The sequence below is a fragment of the Aspergillus pseudonomiae genome (assembly GCF_009193645.1).
Source record: "Aspergillus pseudonomiae strain CBS 119388 unplaced genomic scaffold BDV37scaffold_77, whole genome shotgun sequence".
Classification (NCBI taxonomy): domain Eukaryota; kingdom Fungi; phylum Ascomycota; class Eurotiomycetes; order Eurotiales; family Aspergillaceae; genus Aspergillus; species Aspergillus pseudonomiae.
Window position 1 is genome coordinate 54,059 of NW_022476069.1, and position 21,126 is coordinate 75,184.

General features: G+C 49.9%; 8 protein-coding genes across 8 annotated transcripts; 4 read left to right on the forward strand and 4 right to left on the reverse strand.

The window, feature by feature from the left end:
* The first annotated feature begins 1 nt into the window (after nt 1).
* BDV37DRAFT_257373 (spindle checkpoint protein MAD2) lies at nt 2-1,427 on the forward strand. Its single transcript, XM_032082936.1, has 8 exons — nt 2-243; nt 300-325; nt 376-401; nt 460-498; nt 551-579; nt 629-774; nt 827-900; nt 950-1,427. The coding sequence occupies exons 1-8, from the start codon at nt 195-197 to the stop codon at nt 1,233-1,235; spliced, it is 675 nt and encodes a 224-aa protein (XP_031937839.1). The 5' UTR covers nt 2-194; the 3' UTR covers nt 1,236-1,427.
* Nucleotides 1,428-1,471: 44 nt separating this feature from the next.
* On the reverse strand, nt 1,472-2,609 carry BDV37DRAFT_296813 (DUF218 domain protein; the record flags this gene model as incomplete). The annotated part of the gene is made up of 4 exons (XM_032090197.1): nt 2,479-2,609; nt 2,220-2,327; nt 2,079-2,130; nt 1,472-2,002 (listed from the first exon to the last, which is right to left on the reverse strand). The coding sequence occupies exons 1-4, from the start codon at nt 2,571-2,573 to the stop codon at nt 1,472-1,474; spliced, it is 786 nt and encodes a 261-aa protein (XP_031937840.1). The 5' UTR covers nt 2,574-2,609.
* A 621-nt stretch (nt 2,610-3,230) lies between these two features.
* On the reverse strand, nt 3,231-7,560 carry BDV37DRAFT_286528 (uncharacterized protein; the record flags this gene model as incomplete). The annotated part of the gene is made up of 10 exons (XM_032087937.1): nt 3,231-3,323; nt 3,384-3,986; nt 4,048-4,289; nt 4,340-4,743; nt 4,800-5,350; nt 5,403-5,505; nt 5,944-6,442; nt 6,491-6,612; nt 6,681-6,856; nt 6,913-7,560. 10 exons carry the CDS (start codon nt 7,558-7,560, stop codon nt 3,231-3,233), a joined length of 3,441 nt encoding a protein of 1,146 aa, XP_031937841.1.
* Nucleotides 7,561-9,036: 1,476 nt separating this feature from the next.
* On the forward strand, nt 9,037-11,331 carry sly1 (syntaxin-binding protein; the record flags this gene model as incomplete). Its single annotated transcript, XM_032087938.1, has 4 exons — nt 9,037-9,076; nt 9,147-9,360; nt 9,415-9,797; nt 9,854-11,331. 4 exons carry the CDS (start codon nt 9,037-9,039, stop codon nt 11,329-11,331), a joined length of 2,115 nt encoding a protein of 704 aa, XP_031937842.1.
* Nucleotides 11,332-12,317: 986 nt separating this feature from the next.
* On the forward strand, nt 12,318-14,020 carry preB (alpha-factor pheromone receptor STE2). Its single transcript, XM_032079850.1, has 2 exons — nt 12,318-13,450; nt 13,507-14,020. Exons 1-2 carry the CDS (start codon nt 12,706-12,708, stop codon nt 13,869-13,871), a joined length of 1,110 nt encoding a protein of 369 aa, XP_031937843.1. The 5' UTR covers nt 12,318-12,705; the 3' UTR covers nt 13,872-14,020.
* Nucleotides 14,021-14,189: 169 nt separating this feature from the next.
* Nucleotides 14,190-16,459, forward strand: BDV37DRAFT_257390 (putative endosomal sorting complex protein TSG101). The gene is made up of 4 exons (XM_032082937.1): nt 14,190-14,272; nt 14,328-14,436; nt 14,492-14,730; nt 14,787-16,459. The coding sequence occupies exons 1-4, from the start codon at nt 14,219-14,221 to the stop codon at nt 16,152-16,154; spliced, it is 1,770 nt and encodes a 589-aa protein (XP_031937844.1). The 5' UTR covers nt 14,190-14,218; the 3' UTR covers nt 16,155-16,459.
* On the reverse strand, nt 16,439-18,281 carry BDV37DRAFT_201194 (FAD-binding oxidoreductase). The gene is made up of 2 exons (XM_032079851.1): nt 17,538-18,281; nt 16,439-17,482 (listed from the first exon to the last, which is right to left on the reverse strand). The coding sequence occupies exons 1-2, from the start codon at nt 18,159-18,161 to the stop codon at nt 16,730-16,732; spliced, it is 1,377 nt and encodes a 458-aa protein (XP_031937845.1). The 5' UTR covers nt 18,162-18,281; the 3' UTR covers nt 16,439-16,729.
* A 994-nt stretch (nt 18,282-19,275) lies between these two features.
* BDV37DRAFT_257392 (putative toxin biosynthesis protein) lies at nt 19,276-20,953 on the reverse strand. The gene is made up of 3 exons (XM_032082938.1): nt 20,549-20,953; nt 20,379-20,487; nt 19,276-20,320 (listed from the first exon to the last, which is right to left on the reverse strand). The coding sequence occupies exons 1-3, from the start codon at nt 20,877-20,879 to the stop codon at nt 19,501-19,503; spliced, it is 1,260 nt and encodes a 419-aa protein (XP_031937846.1). The 5' UTR covers nt 20,880-20,953; the 3' UTR covers nt 19,276-19,500.
* Nucleotides 20,954-21,126: the final 173 nt, after the last annotated feature.

Below are 21,126 nucleotides of genomic sequence, written 5' to 3' on the forward strand. Positions count from 1 at the left end.
CGGGCAAAAAAAGTGCGGCTCTGCGGAGAAAACGATTGGCAGGCGGTCGATTGCGATGTATCGAATTAAATTTAATTGCTGCGGCGACTATCGGAGTAAACAAACGCTTCCTGTCTTTTCCCACCAACTCTCTCATCAGGAACGTCGACAGAATCAACTCACGGATTTATCCATTACCGTCAAATTAATTCAACATGCCACCCACGAAGGACAAGTCTAAGGTTCACAAATTGTCCCTGAAAGGTGAGAATCAAACACGAGCAGTTTATCGGAAAGATCAGGAGCTCATCCCTATATAGGGTCGTCCAAGCTTGTCGCAGAATTCGTAAGGATCCCACACACTTCTTGCCATCGCCAAAATATTAATGTTTCTAGTTTGAATACTCTATCAATTCCATCCTGTGAGCCCGCATTTTCGGCGACCTATATAGGGCCATTTCCACTGACCCTGACCTCCAGTTTCCAGCGAGGCGTCTATCCCCCTGAAGATTTCACGACGTGAGTTTTTCGAAATTTTGTGGTTAGGGTATTTTGCGTCTAACTCTTCTAGTGTCAAGAAATATGGCCTCAACATGCTTAGTTAGTTGACCCGCCGTTACTTATTCTGTGCATCCGCTGACGGACCCAGTTACTTCCGATGACCAGGTCAAGGCCTATATCAAGAAGATCATGTCGCAGTTGAACAAGTGGATGATGGGAGGCAAGATCTCCAAACTTGTTGTAGTCATCACAGACAAGGAAACTGGAGAACACGTGGAGAGATGGCAATTCGACGTAAGGACTAGCACATGTGGTACGGATTTCAAAGACTAACAGATAATTGTAGGTCCAAATATTCGGGAAACAAAGCAAGAGTACGAAGTCGCAGGCTTCCGGTGACAAGGAAAACACCGGTCCAGAGTAGGCCGCCTTTATCCATAACATACATACTTCAGCTAATCCCTTGTAGCAACGCCGACCCTCAAACCCCGGTTGAGAAAACAGAGAAAGAAATCCAAGAAGAAATCCAGGCGATCTTCCGTCAAATTACTGCTTCGGTTACCTTCCTTCCTGTTCTCGACGGAGACTGCACATTTAACGTCCTCGTGTATGCCGACGCCGATTCCGAGGTGCCGGTCGAATGGGGTGACAGCGACGCCAAGGAGATCAAGAACGCAGAGAAGGTCCAGCTCAGGAGTTTCAGCACGAACAACCACCGTGTAGAGACACTGGTTAGTTATCGTCTTGCTGACTAGGCGAACCTACCATTAGTTGCGGTGTTTTTGGAAGGCGTTCAGGACAGAGGACGACAGGCTCAATTCTGCATATTTCGGTGCTCGTGTTTCGTGTTTTAGGATCGGCCGCATATCAGTAACGATTAATGAATATGCATCACTAGCATGGTTTCAAAACTTCTATAGAATTCAGCTTATCTCAACTACCGAGTAGTAACTTCTTATCATTACCCCAATGTCATAATATCCCGCCAGTACTAAAACCAAGGCAACTCCCCCATCCTCGAAAACCACTCATTCCCACACTTCCCTCCATCCCATCTCACCAACTGCTCAACCGCCTTCCCCAACCCCACATTGACAAAAAGCCCTTCCTCCATACCTTCCACCCACCCCCTCTTAACCCTCTTCTCCTTCAACTCCCCTAAAACCCCATACCGATCCCTCATCCACAACCCAATCCCCCTTTTCTCCTCCCCCTCGATCAAAGATGCCTCAGAAGTCACCTCCTCAGGCGGATTAATCCCAACAACAGCAGCTCTACCTTCCTTTCCAAGCCCCCTCTGAAGCGGAGCCAATCCTATAGCGGGAAAATGATACTCCATAAAGCGTCTCCGCTTGAACTCATGCGTCACCACTGTCACCCGCGATGGGTAGGCGCCCGTATAGAGCCTAAACCGGAGTAGAGAGAATAGTACGTTCTGGTAGGAATCCGTAGCGTGGGTTTCGGCGATGATTTGGGCGGAAGGGACGGTGTAGTTGAAATAGTTGTTCTCATGGGCGAGGGTCTGGGGTTGAGAGTATTATTTTTTGCGTTCTTTTTTATTTCTCTCTCTCTTTTATTGAGGGGGGGGAATTACGTACCAGGTACGACTCCCCTTCTGTTAAACTAGTACGATTCCTCTTTGTTGCGCCTCTGATGTAGTAGTAAGTTTGAGCAATTGTTAGTGGGGTTCTACGCGATATATATAAAATCCGGGCAGTTCAAGGAGGGACGGTATATACCCCGAAAAAACAAGCAACGCAGCCGGATCATTTGCCAAGGCTTCCAGACCAGCTTTTACATGAGCTGTAAAGGTGGATGTTTCTCCCTTCTGGAAGGGTTCTATGAGCCTATTGTGGTTTTGTTGCCCGTTAGGTGTGGCTATATATTGCGCGCTCGTACTTGCTGATATGTATGAAGTCGGAAGTATAGGTACGAGCACGACAGTATAGCTGAATGGCCCTTGTAGTATGGAACAGGAGCTGTAGAGGAAAGACTTACCATTCGTCCTCTGAGGTGCCGTGTGTTGGCCCACCGAGGTATATAGCGTGGCAGCAGACGATGATCAGATGGTTGCAGTGGGCTGGTGTTGACATGATTGCTGTATTCTTTTGGATGCTTTTCAACAGAACACTAACGGAGAGGTGAAGTCTTGGATCCAGATTGAATATAAGTAAATTGTGATAAATGTTTTTCGTTAAATTAACGTAGGCTCGGGAGATATTTATTACCTAAGCCGGTGATGGGCAGGTTTTACGATTCTTCGAGAATAATAAGTATACAGTGCACAATTCAATTGGTAAAAGAGCTGCTGGATGAGGTCAAATCGTGTCGCAAATCAGAACACTGTCCACCAGGACATCACTCTAATGTACATGCATGATGGGTCGTCCGTTCCATGAAGAGAATATGAATCTCACGCCGAAGACACAATACCAACCTTGCCAAATTCTGTCCTTGCAGAATTGCATAACCCTACCGGAAATGACAGAACTCCGTTATCATGGTAGAATGCTTCAACAGACAACGCTGAGGTGACCAATGCCGAGGGAAAAAAAAACTATCACCAGCAAAGCAGAACGCCGTGAACTCGCCCGTTATGCACATTTATGTGTCAACATACATCTGCAACAATTCGGAAAGAATAATATAGAGACAGAAAGCATGACAATATGGACATCCGTTATTGTAGGGAATGCCGACAAGAAAAAGAAAGGATAGGGGTATCAAGAGTTTGAGGCAGGAGAATAGTATTAGTTAAGTGGATCGTGACGGAAGGTGCAGTCGTTGCCTTTTCTGCATTTCCCTTCGGGCCAGTAACGACAAGGAACCAATCCAACCTTGGGCTATCATGTATAGTTAGTAACCGATTCCATTATAGAATATGCAGGCATCCGGCGACTTACATGACTCTTATTGGGTCCGTTCGGTTTGTTCCGTTTGAAATAACCATATCTGTCATCCTCAGAACCATCGAAGCCCGGACCCTCACGCATACGCTTGCGCTCTGGGTCGTCGAATTGACCAGGCATTTGAGATGGGTTCGGTCCAGATTGTTGGTTGCCCCCAGTAAACTGTGATATGAACGCAGCTAGATTTGGCGCAATAGCCGGCTGCGACGGCTGAACAGGGGGCATGACAGGTGGTGGTGGTGGCTGCTGCATCTGCTTCTGAGCATTGAGGACAGCCAGGATTTTCTGGAAGTCGAGGCCCTGTGTTGCAGGAGCCTGAGTAGCGGCAGGGAACTGAGGCACCTGCAGTTGTTGGGCTGAAGGTTGTGGCGCCTGTTGCTGACGGAACATACTGATGGTTCGTTCCAGATCCGACATCGGTGCTTGAGTCACAGGCGGAGGTGGGGGAGGAGGGGGGGTTGACTGCTGCTGCTGAGGCGCATTTTGTATGATTTTGAGCAAGTTTGAAATATCAAACTGGCTGGATTGTGCACTCGGCTGAGGTTGAGCTGGAGTTGGTTGAGGATTAATAGCGGAAAAATACCGCTCCTGTCGAACCTGTCATACTACAGTTAGGTCGGATTCACCAAATGAAAGGGGAAACAATGATAATGCTTACCTTGACGTGATCTGGAAGCTCTCCAAGAGAAACTGCTTCTGCTGTTGACTCGTCTTCACTGGGCGGGGGAGGTTCCTTTGGCGAAGGTGGCACATCTGCAGCGGAGGTATAGAAAACCATAAGCGTCGTCGCTTCGCGGTGCTCCTGTGCTTCCTTCTCAGCACTGATCGGCTGCTGGGTGCCGGCGCGTTTGATGTTGTTCCTGGAACGATCCTCAGGAGTGATGTCCGCAAAATCAATTTCTACCTAGGTTAGTATGGTATTTCTGATGGAAGTCTAAACCATGACTTACCCGATGGCTCACAATAATCACGCAAGCTTTCTTCGCGGACGCCACCATCCTCTTCCTCGTCGAACTCGTCCAGGTCTCTGTGAAGTTTAAGCACACTGCCTTCACCCTTGACATCACCAGCCTCGTGCTGCGCATGATCCCCTGGTCCCAGCTCCTCGTCAGGATCATGCGTGAACAAACGAACTTCAGTAAGAGAGTCATCCGGCTTCCACGTGACTCGGAGCCTTCGCCTCGCTTCTTTGCGGAGTCGCTTCTTTCGTTCTTCTTCCGTCTCTGGAAGCTTGTTCTCGGCTGGCTCAGACGGAGGTGCTTCTTTTTGCTTATTGAGATCGGCCATGATGTCGCCGAAAGAGAAGGTCGGCCTGGGAGGTGCGGGTTGAGACTCTTTCTTTTCAGTCGGTGTGCTGCTCACAGTTAGTATCGAATAGTGAAGCTCGAGTAATTACACAAATCTGCTTACCTGGACTTTGCTGCGGCCGCGGCCGCGGCCGCTCTCTCTGCGTTTGAGGTTCCTGGCCTCTTCGAAGCCGACGACAGACTTCCAAATAGGTTAGTCGGTTTGGGAGCAATAATATTAGCCTTTGGACGTGAAGTAGCTGCCACTGCTGGTTTGGCCTCTTGGGCTGTTTCCTGGAGGCGCTTGGCGGGGCCAGTCACAGGGCCGTTGGTTGGCTTCTGGGTACTCTTTAGATTCGACGTAACAACCATCCGCTTCGTGGCTGGTTGGCCATTGGCCTCAGCATCTCGAGGCCTTTTGGATCCAGCCAGCTCCGCACGCGGACCGTCAGCCAATGCAACATTGGAGACAGTGTTCATGGCGGGAGATGCCTCTTTCGGCGCTGCTTTATTAGCCTCTTGCTTTCTCTTAGTGGAAGTGGCAGCATTGTCCAAGATCTTCTGAGCAAGGCTTTTAGCTACTTGTCCGCCCTTTTTCACGAACCGAGGCAGTAGTTTAGCAACATTCGTTTTTTGGAGCACATCTTCATCCATGGTAACAAATCGAGCAAGTAGCTGATGAAAAGGCTCAGTCTCTTGCACGTTCAATATATGTGGGCGAGCTTACCTTGAGCAGGTTTAGGGTGAATGCCCCATCGATGTCAGAGGCCTGATGCCGATCGAGAAGGAACGAATACATGGCAGCCACCGCCATGGGATGCTCTCCTAGCCTGAAGATTTGGGTTAGCCAACAGCAATCATACATGGCATAAAACTTGTATAAGCAGCAAAAAATAAGACACGGTGGTTTAGAATGACGGCTAGTGTAGCAGGCCAATCTCTATCACTAGAGTCCTAGTCTAGTGACTCTTCAAGATAGGTGATTATGCGGCCATACTGGGATCGCCGAAAGGGAGCTATTCTTTAAAAAGAACCTTCTCCCTTTAGTTCCTTTGTTCTTTAAGGACACGTAACTAGGTATGTACTGTCCTCGGGTGCAAGGTAGTTTCCACCCTTACTTATAAGCATTCTTTTTAAGAAGATATGCCGAAGTCCACACTAGGGAAATTACGCGGGAGAGGCTCTCAATTCGTTTCTGACTTCTATGGCCATGACAACGATATGCCAAGTTGTTAAGAGAAAGGAATAATGAAAGAGAAAGGACATACTTTTCGACGATCGTGGGGTGGCCCTGATCCAGAGTGGTGCTAACAACCACGTCCATCAGGCGCCGCTGGAGGACAACATCCTTCTTGATCTGGGCTGCTTTATCGTTTTCGCCCTTGTTTTCCGCCATTTTCATCGCTTGTGACTTCTCTTTCCACGTATCCCTTACGGCTTTGACAACGTCTTTAAACGCAACCAGTGCGCCTTTGACTTTGTCAGCATGGGGCCGCCTATTACGCGGCGACCACACGGCTCGAAGGGCATCATACTGCGCGGCAGCTTCTGGGTCACTGGGACGAACAGGGTCAATGGGAAATGGCTCTTCTGGCAGTTCAATCTCTAGTTCCGAGTCAGAGGTATCGGTCTCGGATCCAGAAGAAGCAAGCTTCCCATCGGGCTTCTTTGTCGACGCCTTAGCCGCAGACTTTTTGGTTACTTTTTTCGACGTGGTCTGTTTCTTTCCTGATTTCGTCGAAGGGTTTGGTAGGATCGGTTGTTGGCCTGACGGGGTAAGTACAAAGTTAAGAAGCGATAATGTAAGGAACGTACGGTTTATAGGTATGACTACCTCAACGCCTGGAGTCTGTGAAGTTGGGAGATTCGGGTTATTAGCAGTAGGTCGGTTCAGGATTGACGGCATTTGTAGGTCGTTCCGGAAGTAGTCGAATGCCCTAAAAGAAACAGTAAGTAAATGCCTCTAGGGCACAGTCAAACTAGCCTTTTCGGAATTGGGGCTCACCTCTGGTTATCCTGACGTTCGAAACCTGGGGGATTAACGTAGATGAAATTATTAAGGGGGGCATGCTGGTTGTTGGCTTGTTGAGCGGTGTTGAGAAACTGAGGGTTGATAGTTTGATGCTCATGTACAGTTGGCGCCGAATCAGAAAACTCGTTTGTATACTGCATCTGACCATGCTGCTACCAATTAGCTAGCCTATTCATATGAAGGACCTTGTTTCGAAGAGTCTTACCGAGGTCTCCTCTGAGAACCCTGCGGGTAGGGTGTATGGAACGATGGGAGTTTGAGACGTATTGGACTGATAAGGAGCTGATTGAGTCGGCTGAGGCTGAGAAGCTTGGGGTGTTGGCGTTTGTGAGAAGGTGTCGGGCACCGAGATGTGTTGAGCGGAGTAGTAGTTTCGAGGAAACGTATACGGTTGATAAGACGGGTTATCTGACGCATTGAGCGGCTGCGACTCAAAAGGCACCTGTCCCTGTGAATACTGGGGCAATTGACGATATTGTACAGGCATTGCGAATCCTTGTGGGTTCGACGGCATGATCTGCTGAGGATGTAGAGGGTTGGGTCGCCAAGATTGAGGAGTGGATGAGGGATACAGGCCATGGCCATGTTCCTGTTGAAGTGGCAAAGAACTGCGTTGCTGAGGTGTTTGACCGAATACTGGATGATCCCAGCCGATCCCCAATGGCTGTGGCTGCTGTGGTTGTTGCGATTGCTGTAGCTGTTGTTGTGGAGGATGCGCATGTTGATGTGGGGGTTCCGGATTCGCATACAGTGACTCCCAGTATTCCGGCGGCAATGAGCCCGGGTCTACTGGCGCATGAGGCAGACCGCGCATCAAATTTTGCGGCGGCGACTGCTCCATGCTGCCGTTCATTCAGTCCTGCGCTATCCGATATTGATTCTTGGGATGTTGTCGAAAAGTTATTTGGTCCAAGTACTAAAGGGAGAGCAACCCAAAATGGTAGGTATAAGTCACATGCATCCACGTGCGTGACAGTCCTAATTTGGAAAGGTCTGGGACGCCGGTCTTCCTGGATCGCAGTTGGCGGGAAGCCTGCTGGTGGAGTCCCCAGTCTAAGCCGTTCTATTGGACAGAGTCTCGTGATAAACGTTGGAACAATGAATGCAAGCCGGGCGAATCACTGGTCCAATCCGAGTTTGTCAGCGCCGGAAGATGCTGATTCGCTGAGTGGGGGAAGCGGTAAGAAATGGCAAAGCCGAATTTCTCGCAGTGCAGCAATTCAAGCAGTGTGAAGTGTAATAAATGGATGTATGATCCGGACCGTGGCAAACTGGCCTCCGCTTCCCAAATGTTAAAGAAACTTGACAAGTTCTAAGGCCCTTGTCCTTGTTTCTGTGCCTTTCCCTTTTTTTTTTTCTGACTGTGCCAAGAGGAAAAAAGAAGAAAAAAAAGAACAGTTATTTTGCCTGCTTGTCTGGGTGATTTCTTAGTGACGGTATCCCGTGCAAGTCGCGTTCACGTTGTGTTGCGCGCCCAATCTTGCACCCTTCTTTTTTTAGGAAAAAATGAACCGCTCTTGATGCACCAAGTAGGTCAACCCTTCGAATACACCGGCCAAGTACTCCGTATAGTAGACGTAAGATAAAATTTGTTTTTGTCTTTCCTTTTGAACCCCTTTCCTTTTTCCAGATTCCTTCTTTATCTTTGCTTTTCAATTTCCTTGCCGCCTTGTCACTCTTTTCCTGCGCTGTTTTCGCAGACAATCCAGCCTGTACAACCTGTTTTTGTAGACCTTTTCTTCTCTTAAATATGTCTTAAAAGATGAAAAGAAAAGGTTCTCATACAAAGAAGTACACTGGACTGTAATTAAGCAGCATAGTCATTCGCTTTACGAAAAGGTTGGAAGGGAAGGGGGGGATGGGTGATGGTGGTGAGACTTGGAAAAGCTGAGCTGGGTTGGGCGAGTTTGCCTTTGGAGCCTTGGCCAGCCACGCTACACCCATTCAGTCTAGCGTTTGCACACGTGATCCGGGAGGCTAAGGCTGGAGGGCGGAGTTTGAGATGTTTGTATACATCTCCTTTATGAAAGGGGGGACCTTTTCACCTTGAAAGGACTAATTTAACTTCATTAGGACTAGTGAGATTACGTCAGCTTCCATCAATCGGGAGCTTCTCTCAGAGGATGCCAAGTGGAGAGAGAGAGGGAGTACTGGGTCGTTGGTTGCGAGTGGGTAATAACTGAATTGTTCCTCAACAGCTCGGGTTTGGGCTGATCTGTTGATATTGTTCTGCCTGCTTGGATGTTATCAGGATCCTTATCTGTCATGAATCTCGTTTAAGTCAAGTAATTGCCGTGAATATCATCCTGGGTGCAGACTATACTTTACTATGGCGTCGCACTCAATGTCTCTTCGCGACCGTCAGGTCGGTAGGTACTTCGTTTCTTCATGTACACATCTCTATGTGGTGAGCGTATATTGATATTGGCAACTGTACAGTTTCCATTCAGAAAATCCTCAACCTAAACCACGACCCGCAGATCGAGGACAGCCATCATGATACCTCCACGCAAGGCCTCATCTCGACCCCCATTTTGAACGAGGACGGCGACCCAATCTGGAAAGTTCTGGTGTTTGATAATATGGGACGGGACGTTATTAGTAGCGTACTCCGAGTCAATGACCTTCGGACTTGGGGTGTTACTATTCATCTGTACGCGCTTCTGCCATGTCGGTCATTCATGTGCGACTAACGACTTGCTTGAAGAAACCTTAATGCCAATCGATACCCTATCCCCGACGTCCCCGTAGTCTATCTCGTCGAACCTACTCCGGCCAACTTGCAAATGATTACCAACGACTTGGCTCGCGGACTCTATACACCAGCCTACGTGAACTTCCTATCGTCTGTGCCTCGGCCACTGCTCGAAGATTTCGCCTCTCAGATAGCGACAACAGGGACATCGGAGCATATCGCGCAAGTCTATGACCAATATCTCAACTTCATCGTCGCCGAACCGGACCTTTTCAGCTTGGGCTTAGGACATGATGCCTACTGGAAGATCAATAGTGCGCAGACAAGCGATGAGGACTTAGACGCCATCATCGATAAGATTGTCAGCGGCCTTTTCAGTGTTAGCGTCACCATGGGTATGTGCGGCCAGGCCATGTGTTTGTTTATTTGTAACTGATCATGATACAAACAGGGGCGATCCCCATCATCCGATGCCCTAAAGGTGGAGCGGCAGAGCTCATCGCCACAAAACTCGACCGTAAACTCCGCGATCACATTCTCAATTCGAAGGATAATCTTTTCTCAACCAACAAGAAATCTGCTCCGGGAGTACCCTCGTCCAGACCTGTGCTGGTCATTGTCGACCGTAATGTGGACTTGGTACCCATGCTTTCTCACTCATGGACATACCAGTCGTTGGTGCAAGATGTGCTCCAGATGCGCCTCAACCGGATTACAATCGAGACGGCCGACGAGACAAACCCGGGCAAGGTAACCAAGAAAGCGTATGACCTGAACAGCAACGACTTCTTTTGGAAGCGTAATGCCGGAGCTCCGTTTCCCCAGGTGGCCGAGGACATCGACGCGGAGCTAACGAAGTACAAGGAGGACGCGAACGAGATCACAAAAAAGACCGGCGCGTCATCCATTGAGGATCTCCAAAATGACACCAGCACCTCTGCACAGCACCTGAAAGCCGCCATTACTCTACTTCCGGAGTTGCGGGAACGCAAATCCGTTCTGGACATGCATATGAACATTGCAACTGCACTGCTTCAAGGCATCAAAGACCGCCAGCTCGACAACTTCTTCGAGCTTGAAGAAAACATCACAAAGCAATCTAAGACGCAGATCCTGGAACTCATCAATGACCCGGCAAAGGGGAGCGAGCCGACGGATAAGCTTCGGCTCTTCCTGATCTGGTTTTTAAGCACCGAGACCGAATTAAACCGTGCGGATATGAGTCAGTTTGAAGAAGCCCTCGCCCGTGTAGGCGTCCAGGACGTCAGTCCCATCGCCTACGTCAAACAAGTTCGTGAAGTCACTCGCATGACCATGATGACCACAGCTGCACCACAGCAACAATCCTCCGATCTGTTCCGTGGCTTCTCGTCACTCTCCAATCGCCTGACAGACCGCATCACATCCGGTGCGCTTGGTGCCAACTTCGACTCCCTGATTTCCGGTGTCAAAAATTTCCTCCCTGCGAACAAAGACTTGACCTTGACCAAGATCACCGAGTCACTCATGGACCCAGCGTCTGCCTCCAGCTCCGCCATTGCCAAAACTGAAAGCTACCTCTATTTCGACCCTCGCAGCGCTAATGCCCGTGGCGCCATGCCCCCCGCTTCCGCTTCCCGTAATGCCCAGTCGCCCGCCACTTCTGGCGCACCCGGCCCAGGAACCGGTGCCAGCTTTGGCCAGCGCCGCCAGGCCTTCAACGAAGCCATCGTTTTCACGGTCGGAGGAGGTAGCATGGATGAATACGGAAATCTGCAGGACTGGGTCCGTCAGACAAGCGGACAGCCCAGCGGGGACGGTGCAGGGGCCGGCCGGGGAACGGCGTCTCAAGGCACTCCCAGGCGGAGAGTTGTCTATGGCAGTACGGACCTAATGAATGCTAACGAATTCCTCACGGAGTCGTTGGCTAAATTGGGCCATGAAAGCTGAGATGAAAGAACCCTGAAACGACATGTCAATTTGAATGTAGCTTAAACAAATAGAACTGGTCTTCAGACATATATTTTTAATGCACCCTTTGAAACCCCTTGCTCTTTTCATCTCACAAAGCTAGGAAATCACATCGATTTGCTATCTACTACCACGGCCCTTCGAACGCGGGCGCTGCCTATCAGTATCAATGCGCCCCTGTCATACTTAGTCCGAGTTCCCTAACCTGGCATACCTTGAATGCTACCAAAACTGTTCACGTGCCATCCCCGCCTTGATGTTTGCCAAGGCGAACATCGTATTTTTCGCATCTTCCAGATTTCATTACTCTCAGCTCAGTTTACAACAATGCATCATGCTACAGCCAGACCCTTGCGTGGTATCTCTTCAAGGTCCTCAGCCACGGAGCTGCGGCCATGAGACATGTGAATAATCCTTGAGACTGCTTGGTTCCAAAAATAACAAAAGTCGACCAGTCTTAGCAAGCATAGTAGTGTTTGAGTGTTACTCAACACCTCAGGTGGTGCATCCTGCCTGCTACCCCCTTACCACAATGACTACACTTTTGTCTTTCAGGCCATGCAATCCCTGCAATTAGACGATAAGGGGGCTAGCCCATTGAAAATAAAGCCACCTTGGCCTTCTCAAATAATTTAATTTGCTGACAGTCCTGCTGCAGAGTCACCCACCGCTTCGTTTCTGACACCCTGCAAGAGCTGTAAAAATGGCATTCAACCCTGAAGCTGGACAGCTAGGAATCCAATCGCATTCCACTACCAGAAAGATCGACGGCGAATAATGTCCAGGATGCTGTTAAGTAAAAAGGATCTTCGGGAACTTAAAAGTTTCCATGGATCCGGAATCGCGTTGTGGGCCACAATCCAATCTTTTAACTGCTAGTTCCCGTCTTGATATTGTCCTCTTAGTATTGTCTGTCTTAACGGCGCCGATGTTGGTTTCGGCTACTGCCTAGTCTGATATGTCCTCAACGTCATGACTGACCCATTGTCTAGAACAAGCTCCACCACGCCAAACAGGTAGTATTGTACTCCCTGTCTCTGTTCAGCCGTATAGATATTGTCTGTTTCATGTGTTGCATGTACAGTGCAACACCCGGTCTGTCCTACCGGCCAATACTATCAACGTGGAGAAACAATACAGTCGCTCCCATCATGTTCAAGTCCCTATCCAGGAGCTGGACGTGTTCCTCTAAAACAGTTTCAAGCAGAGTCGACTACTTGTTCCTCACTTCCTCATATATGACACTTTTCACAACGTCCCGTAGGATATCCTTCTTTGCCTACCGTCTTCGTCGGGTCGCGACTGATCTATACATCCTTCGTCTCTTGCGAGCCTCTCACGATAGTGATCATCATGGACTCCAAGTTCAATCCATACTACCAGAACCTCACCTTCCATGCTGCTGATGGGACCCCGTTCCAAGTACCCGTGATGATGTTGGATGACTTCTATCAGTACTGTATCCAGATATGCATCAACTACGGGGCTCAATTCGGTGCTTCAGTGATTATCTTCATTATCCTTCTACTTTTGACTAGACCCGACAAGCGTGGTTCTTCGGTTTTTTTCCTCAACAGCGGTGCTTTGCTGCTCAATATGGGCCGGCTCCTCTGCCATATGATCTACTTCACAACCGATTTCGTGAAAGCCTACCAGTACTTCTCCGGTGATTATTCTAGGGCACCCACTTCTGCGTACGCCAACTCTATACTGGGGGTCATTCTTACAACTCTTCTCTTGATCTGCATTGAGACATCTCTTGTACTCCAAGTCCAAGTTGTCTGTGCCAATCTTCGACGCCGGTATCGAACCGTTCTCCTCTGCGTGTCAATCTTGGTTGAACTTATTCCTGTTGGATTTCGCCTGGGATACATGGTTGAAAACTGCAAGACAATTGTCGGCGCTGATAACCCACTGTCACTTGTTTGGCTGGAAAGTGCTACAAACATCGTGATTACTATTAGTATCTGTTTCTTCTGCAGTATCTTCATTACTAAGCTCGGATTTGCCATCCGTCAGCGAAGGAGACTCGGTGTAAGGGACTTCGGGCCGATGAAGGTGATATTTGTCATGGGTTGCCAAACCTTGATTATTCCAGGTATGTCCTTTGCATCTACATTGCGACGATCCGCTTGTGTAAGCTAATTGATTTAGCGCTGCTTTCGATTCTTCAATATGCGGTCACAGTCCCCGAGCTTAATTCCAACATTCTGACCCTGGTCACCATCTCTCTTCCGCTATCCTCCATCTGGGCTGGTGTTTCCCTTACTCGTTCGTCCTCCACCGAAGATTCCCCGTCTCGTGGTGCCTTGTGGAATCGCCTCCATGACTCAGACGGCACAAGGAGCAACCAGACATCTTCCACGGATACTGCTGTCGCCATGACTTATCCAAGTAACAAGTCAAGGACAGTCTGCTATGCGGATCAGAGCTCGATCAGAAGACAGCGTGATCCTGAACAGGGGCATGGAATCTCCGTGGAACACGATGTGTCGGTTATTAGTTGCCACAGGCTTTAGAGTCGATCGGATGAAGGTGCTACTACGACTTGCTCTGTAATATCGAGGGGAAACCACGGCTTTTTGTTTAGTATTAATTCTATTCTCGCTTTAGCGCTCCGTCTTTTAATACTAGCATAGCTGAAGAATTGTAATACGTTATCTTGCTGTTTCTTTGATATTTGTAAACATGGAGCCCTAATAGTTAACTCTAAATAATTTATCGAATTAAATCAACTTAATGTCACGGGGGTTCATTCTGCCCGTGTGCCAAGAACATGCGGGGAACGCGACCTGCGGAGATTCCTTTCCCACTTAATGACACACTTGATAGCACGCCATGCACTTCGTCTATCAGCTCCTTCGACATGGCTGCTGTGCCGCAGAGGACGCTCAACTGGCTATACAGCGTATTGATTCGGGTATACACAGTCCCCTTTCTTCGCATGCTCCAATGCAAGTTACTGACCAGCGCAGGATCATTACGATCCCCGACAGACGTATCAGGACCCCAATCGCACCTACTATGATGTGGCCTCCGTGCTTGCTCAGTATCCCTCCCTGTCCCCACGAACCGAAGTCTACAGTCCGTGATCTCCCTGGTTACCTAGCATTGGTGTTCAGTTATTAATCGTGCTTAGCATATGAAAATGGTTTCTCGGCCCTTCTGCTGCAACTCACTGGCACGGTACCCGTTACGTTTCGCGGCACGGTCTACAAGTTTCCTATATCTCTATGGGTCCCCAATACCTACCCTCGAGAGCCACCAATTGTTTACGTGACTCCGACTCAGGATATGGCTGTGCGAGTTGGCCAACATGTGACATTAGAGGGAAGAGTGTATCATCATTACCTGGCACACTGGGCAGAGGCTTGGGAGGTTCGTTGGTTCCGCCAGACTAGCGGGTCAATTTACTGATGGTGTGATTCGGTTAGAGATCAACCCTGGTAGACCTTGTATCTATACTCCGTGAGGTTTTTGCAAAGGAGCCACCGGTCCGATACAAACAGCAACAAGTACCACCACGCCCACAACAACCCGGGCCAACGCAAACACCGCCTCCTCTACCTCCACTCCCAGCAGAACTCGGATTACCCGCGTCTCACTCACCATTGCATCAGAATGTCTCTTCGCCAGTGCCGGCGGTGCCACCTCCCCCACCTCCCAAGCCTGGACAAGCGGTCTCTGCGGAGCAACAACAACCGATTCCTGCAGCACAACCCAGCTCTTCGTCGCCTCTTCCTCCACTGCCGCCGAAGGAACAGGATCCACGGTGGCCGCCTCGAACCCATGCAAGGACTAGCACATCAACGGATCGCCTATCGCAGTATCCACTAGACCAAAGTGGCATGGAAAGCCCGACGACTCCGCATCGTTATCCTCAGCAGCAGCACCCCATGGCACATCCAATGCCAGTCTATACACAAGGCCCCCTACCCTCGCAACCTGACAACCGAGCACCGCCTGGCGCAATTCCGCAGCAGTTCCCCCGTGGGCCCCAGCAACAGCCCTCCCATAGCCTACCTCAACAAGTTTCTCCCCATCGACCGTCACATCACCTAGCAAATGGCGGATACCAGCAAATGCCACCACTGCAAGCGCCTCAGCAGGCCTCTCATCACAGTTTTCAGCGACCATCTTCGGAAGTCCAACCAGCAGTGAAACCGAAGGCCGAAACCCCTGATCTTCTTACTTCACCTTTTGAGGTTGAGCTTCCATCATTCGCCCCCGGACCTGCGCCGCCAATTCCACCCAATCCAGAAAAGGATGCATTGTTACACGCAGTGTCCAAGGCATTGGCCGCGACGCTGCAGACGAACGTGTCACAAACCGAGTCCGCGGCACGATCTCTACAGTCACAGTCGGACTCTTTGCACGCAGCGATTGCCACCTTGCAAGGCGAGATCTCCTCATTAAATACCCTCAATTCAAGCCTCCAGTCGAACACCTCCATCCTGCAACAGTCCCTTCACCGCGCCGATGCTGTCATTGCCGATGCGCAAAGTCGCATATCGCCATCCGCCGCACAGTCGAGCTTAGATCCCGTACCCTCCGGTCTTCCTCCAATCGATGAGGTCCTCGTCGCCCCAACAGTCGTGGGCAAGCAACTGTACGACCTGGTGGCAGAGGAACGCGGCATCCAGCAGGCCATCTACGCCCTACAAACAGCTCACGTCAAAGGTGTGATCGGGGTAGAAACATGGTCCCGGCACACACGTGGGTTAGCGCGAGAGGCCTTCTTAAAGCGAGCTCTTATACGGAAAATCGGGAAGGGTATGGGTCTCGATGAATACCAAATGTAAGATGGTCTGCTACGAAAAATAAATCTTTCTTATATACCACTCTGTAGAGAAACGTTGATGAGGGCTATGAACTATGAATATGAACATACACATCTGTCCCTTTTAGTGGAACAACTGTGGCTTTCTTCTGGACACCGCCGCTTTAGTGAAGACACCCAAGGGCTTGCAGTGAGGACTCGTCAACTAGCAATAGTTTTAAACGAACCAAGACCCAACACATAGGGGGCAAGTGCATTCAAAGTGATACGTACAGCTTGCCGTCACTGATAGCTCGCTTTGATGTCTTAAAACTGTAGCGACAAGGAGCCACAGCTTACATCAGGTATCCCGCTTCTTATCACTGCCCTTACGCATGATCCTTTGCGCCTACAGGAGGTACTTCACAACAAGAATATGGTTGCTGAGTCCTCTTGTGCTGTCTAGGGCAGCGGACCCTTCGTATTTGCCCTCAACAGACTGTTAAGCCTACCACAAACGTTTTATACGTGTATTATTCTAAAGAAACAACCACCATCATGTCTCAAAACACATCATGCATTCCGCACTGCCCTGGATGAGCTCCTCATCTGGAATGCCTATTTTAACTGAGGCACAGCCCAGTGAAACAAATCCTCAGGGTCGTATTCCTTTTTCAACGAAACAATCTCCTCCGCATGAGAGCCATAGAACTGACTCAGCGGGTCAACCCCACGCTCACTACCAGAATAGAGAGAGATATAGGCAGTGGGAAGAATATTCCCAGCTTCTGTCTTCGAGATCGCCTCCGCAACGTCAGATGCCCATTTCTCAGCCTCCTCCTTGCGTTTCTCCACCGTTGCAAACCCAAGGATCTCGACCATATAGTGCGGCTCTCTGGCAGCAAAGACAGAGCTGTCTTTCGGTGCCGCAGAGGGACCCCTCAGCTGATGCACGGACATCATGGTGCCTGGATCAGATGGCAGTGTGGTTAGGTTACGTCCAATTGCCTCAGCAACTTCGGGCGTGACCTTGTGCAGGTTGACTGTGCGACTGGATCCGTATACACCCGACGGGACCAAGGCTGCGTTTCCGGTGAACCACTCAGGGATTGTAGTCTCTGTGACTGTGCTCATGAGTAGTGGTCCCAGGGATGCGATCTGGTTACTCCAGTGCTTGCCCTCTTCGAGGTCATCGCCACTCCACGCGATAATGACAGCGAACACGCGTCCAGGAGGCGCGTTGAATACTGCTTGTTGGATGGTTAGCTGCTCGGGAATGCCATTTTCTAATAGCTTTTGGTATCCAGTGCTAAAATCGGCAAAGACCTTGGTGATATCCTGGGAATTAAACAGGATAACACCAGCCAGCAGCTAGATGACGTTCAGCTCTTGTCGTTTCACAAGAGTGATAACTCTAACAACTTACACTTTTAAGCGGGTACACCTTGATAGTCAGGTCAACAATGACACCAAACACGCCTCCCGCCCCACGAATGCCTCTTAGGAGCTTCTCATCCGCTTTGATAATCTCCCCATTATGATTCACGATCGTTGCACCAAGGATCTGATCAGCCCCCAGCCCCCAGTGGGATGAGAAGGGTCCATATCCTCCATACATCGCCCACCCGACATAGCCAACGCACGGTATTGACCCCGTGGGCGTGGCGAGTCCTTCAGCCCACAGTTTCGTTCCGAGCTCCCCCTGAAGGATTCCTCCCTCCACTGTAGCCGATTGGTGATCTTCGGCTACCTTGACCCCTGTAAGCGCCCGAAGATCGATAACAAGGGCGCCATCCACGAGGGCCCGGCCTTCCATGTTATGGCCTCCTACGCGGATGGTGAATTTGAGTCTGTTAGACTTGGCAAATTGTACTAAAACCTTCACATCCTCTGCATCCTGAGGATGGACGACAGCAAGCGGGATGTCTGGACGGGCCAGGTTCCATACTTTGCACACGGTGGAGAACTCCGGTGACGAGGGTGCTGTGTATTTAATACTTGGATGACCCAGGAGGAAGGCCTCCAGGTTCGCAAGCTGAGAGTCCGCCATGATTCTGCTGTCAGATCTGGTTCTTGGGGTTGGAGGACCCAGATTGAGGAGATGGTCTGTCTATATATGAGAAAACTATCTACCTATCACCTTGGATCGTCTCCACTTTCCATGCAGCATTTCGGATACCAATTCACAACGGATTGGTGTTGCACCATTGGCGCGCTCGGTTTAATCAGCTAGCTAGTGCTTACCAGCTGGACGCCTTACTTTGCCTAGGCGATCCGTCTTCTTCCTGCGACTAAGTATTGTTGGGGCGAAATGGGTGGCCCCACAGCTGTATCCCCGCTCGTTCTAGTTCAGTGATCGGAAGGTAAGGCGTTGGCCTAAGCCCTGGTGGACCATTGAGCCGCCAGAATATATGGCGTCTGTGGGACAATGCTCCTTCAGCCTTATTCTGTATTTTCCGTTTCATTCGGCATGATTGGCGGGACTTGCTATAAATAGGTTGGATAGGACGTTAGCTTCACAAGGTATGATTGCTCCAGTAAGGCTGTGGCAAGGCCGCCGTGCTCTATATATCGACGTTGTCATTCTGGTTTGAAACGTGATGTCATACAACGGGATATCTTCTACGTGACCTCCATTTATCTGACCTTGCCTATGTGGCCGTCAAAACCTCGCTGTTATCCGCCTCGGCCTCCAATGTCCTAAGTCTTCTTATTAGAGAATTTATAACTACGCTGACACGAAGAAGAATGATTAGAGTATATGGAAGACTTTCTCTTGGAGATTAAACCTATATAAGCTCCTTTATCCTTGTCCATTAGAGTATCTGTATACCGTAGGTGTAAGAAGATTATATAGAAGATAACCCATCCTATCTAGATGGAGTTATACTCTCTATGAATTGTCCCCATCTCCTCATATAATCCATACAGTCGGCAACACACAAAGGTGGATAATTACATGAGTTAATAAAAAGAGACTTACTATGCCTCAATTTCTCAAGCCCATAAGGTTAAGCATTTAAGCACGCTGTCATCACCCATATGGAGAACAGCTCTGGAAGTGAGAAAACGGGGTGAAATGCGGCGAAAGCGTATCTTATTAGGGTGGCCCTGTCCTTTGTAGATATAGCTGCCAGTCCTTCTATGTACTATGTTCTTCCAAAGTGACTTTGTATGTGGATTATAGTGGACATCTACCTAGAGTTCCACTTAAGACGTAAAGTGGTCAGTATCCTAGCTCCAAGGCCTGTTGAAAAGGACTGGATACTCCGGTATATTTGAATTCTAAATCTGTTCGATGTGTGATGATACGAGTACTAGCACGATTTCCCAGGTAGACAGCTACCCTATGTACAAAATCCGAAAGAACAGTAATCTAGTAGCCAACTTCACAGCTTCGCCTTCGGCTTTTCCCCCCTCTTCGTCCCAACAGGCATCTGTGCGATTTGAAACGCCTCCTCAGACATCCTCACTCCCTCCGCATCCGAACCGCGATTCTGATACTCTTCCCAGAACTTCTCATCCTCCAACCAGCCCCGGAACCACCGCTGCGTCCAATCCGCAACCGTGGAAGCGCACCAATCCACCTGCTCAAACACAAGAGTATGCCCACCCTTGGGCAGCACAGCCTTCTCAACCATCCCCTTCGCCACCCCACCACTGCCGCCCGTGCCCGTGCCCGTAGTCCGCATCTTCGAGTCCTGCGCATCCGGCAGAGAAAGAAAGCTCCTGCCCCCAAACACCCAGAGCACACTCGGCCGGACGTACGCCAGATTGCGCATGGCGGACCAGCACTCCGGCCGCGAAAACAGATACGGGCGCTCTTTCTCGACGTCCCAGTCCGGTAGCAGAAGGCGGTCCAGCTCTTCCCGCTCCAGGTTCGGCGTGAAGAAGTTCCACGATTCCTGATGCTTGGTTGTGGTGAGTGTTACCGCCGTGGGGGGCACTTTGGGGTCCGTGGCTGGGTTGTAGAGCCGCGTGGGCACCGGGCGCAGCGCATGCCGGAGGTAGCGGTCTCGAGCTCGGGGGTCCCATTTGGCAAGGCCCTTGGTGAGAGACGCGACGGCCTTTTCGGGCGATTCCCACAGGTCTCGCCGGCGACTGGCCATCATGGCTGGGTTGGGGCCGCCGAAGGCTACTTCCAGGATGACGGGCTCGATCAGGACTAGAGTTGACAGGAGACGCGGGTGGATGATTGAAAGATTAACCCTGCCATCATGGTGGGTTAGCATTGTTGTACACTGTTGGAAGGCGGGGGTTGGCATACAGTTGAGCACATCCCATACTATGACCGACGCCGATGAGCGGTCTCGGCATTTCATCGCGGAAGTGATTAACCATATGTAACAGGTCGCGCGAATGATCATACCAGTTAGCTAAGCCGATCCGATTAGCGAAGTTAATTCTCATTTCCCGGTATTCAGATCCAAAACGTACTTTGGTCTCCCTGGATCTCTTCATTCAAGATGGCACTTGCGCCTTGGTTGGATGTGTCTGCTACCCAGATGCCGCGCACCGGCACGGAGAGCTTCTTCAGCTGGTGGTAGAGGTCTTCCCAGAGTGGCTCGTAGATTTCCTTGGGAGACCCGTTTCCGGGCACGCCGATTATGGTGATGGCATTGTCGGGGACTGGGGCGGCGTCGTTGGGGATATATTGTTTAATGGCGAGTTTTATGGGCGTCTCTTGCCGGCCTTTGACGCTACGGGGGGATTCGCGGATGTGTTGGCCTGGGATGACATGTTCGATGACTTTGAAGGGGAAGGTCATTTTGGTGAGCTGGATGCACAACGAAGCTACTTTTAGAACAGCCACACGGAGAAGAATGGAAGGGTAGAAGTAGCAAGTATAATAATGGATGAAGTGAGCACGACACGTGCCAAGGCTACGGCCTCGGAAGCTTTAGCAGGCCTATTTAGTATGTATGATTAGTGGTTAGTACTACTTTGGTACTTGACTGGGATGTATATTTGAGTATGCGGGGATGTCGGAGCCTTGTTTTCATACGGTATTGCTT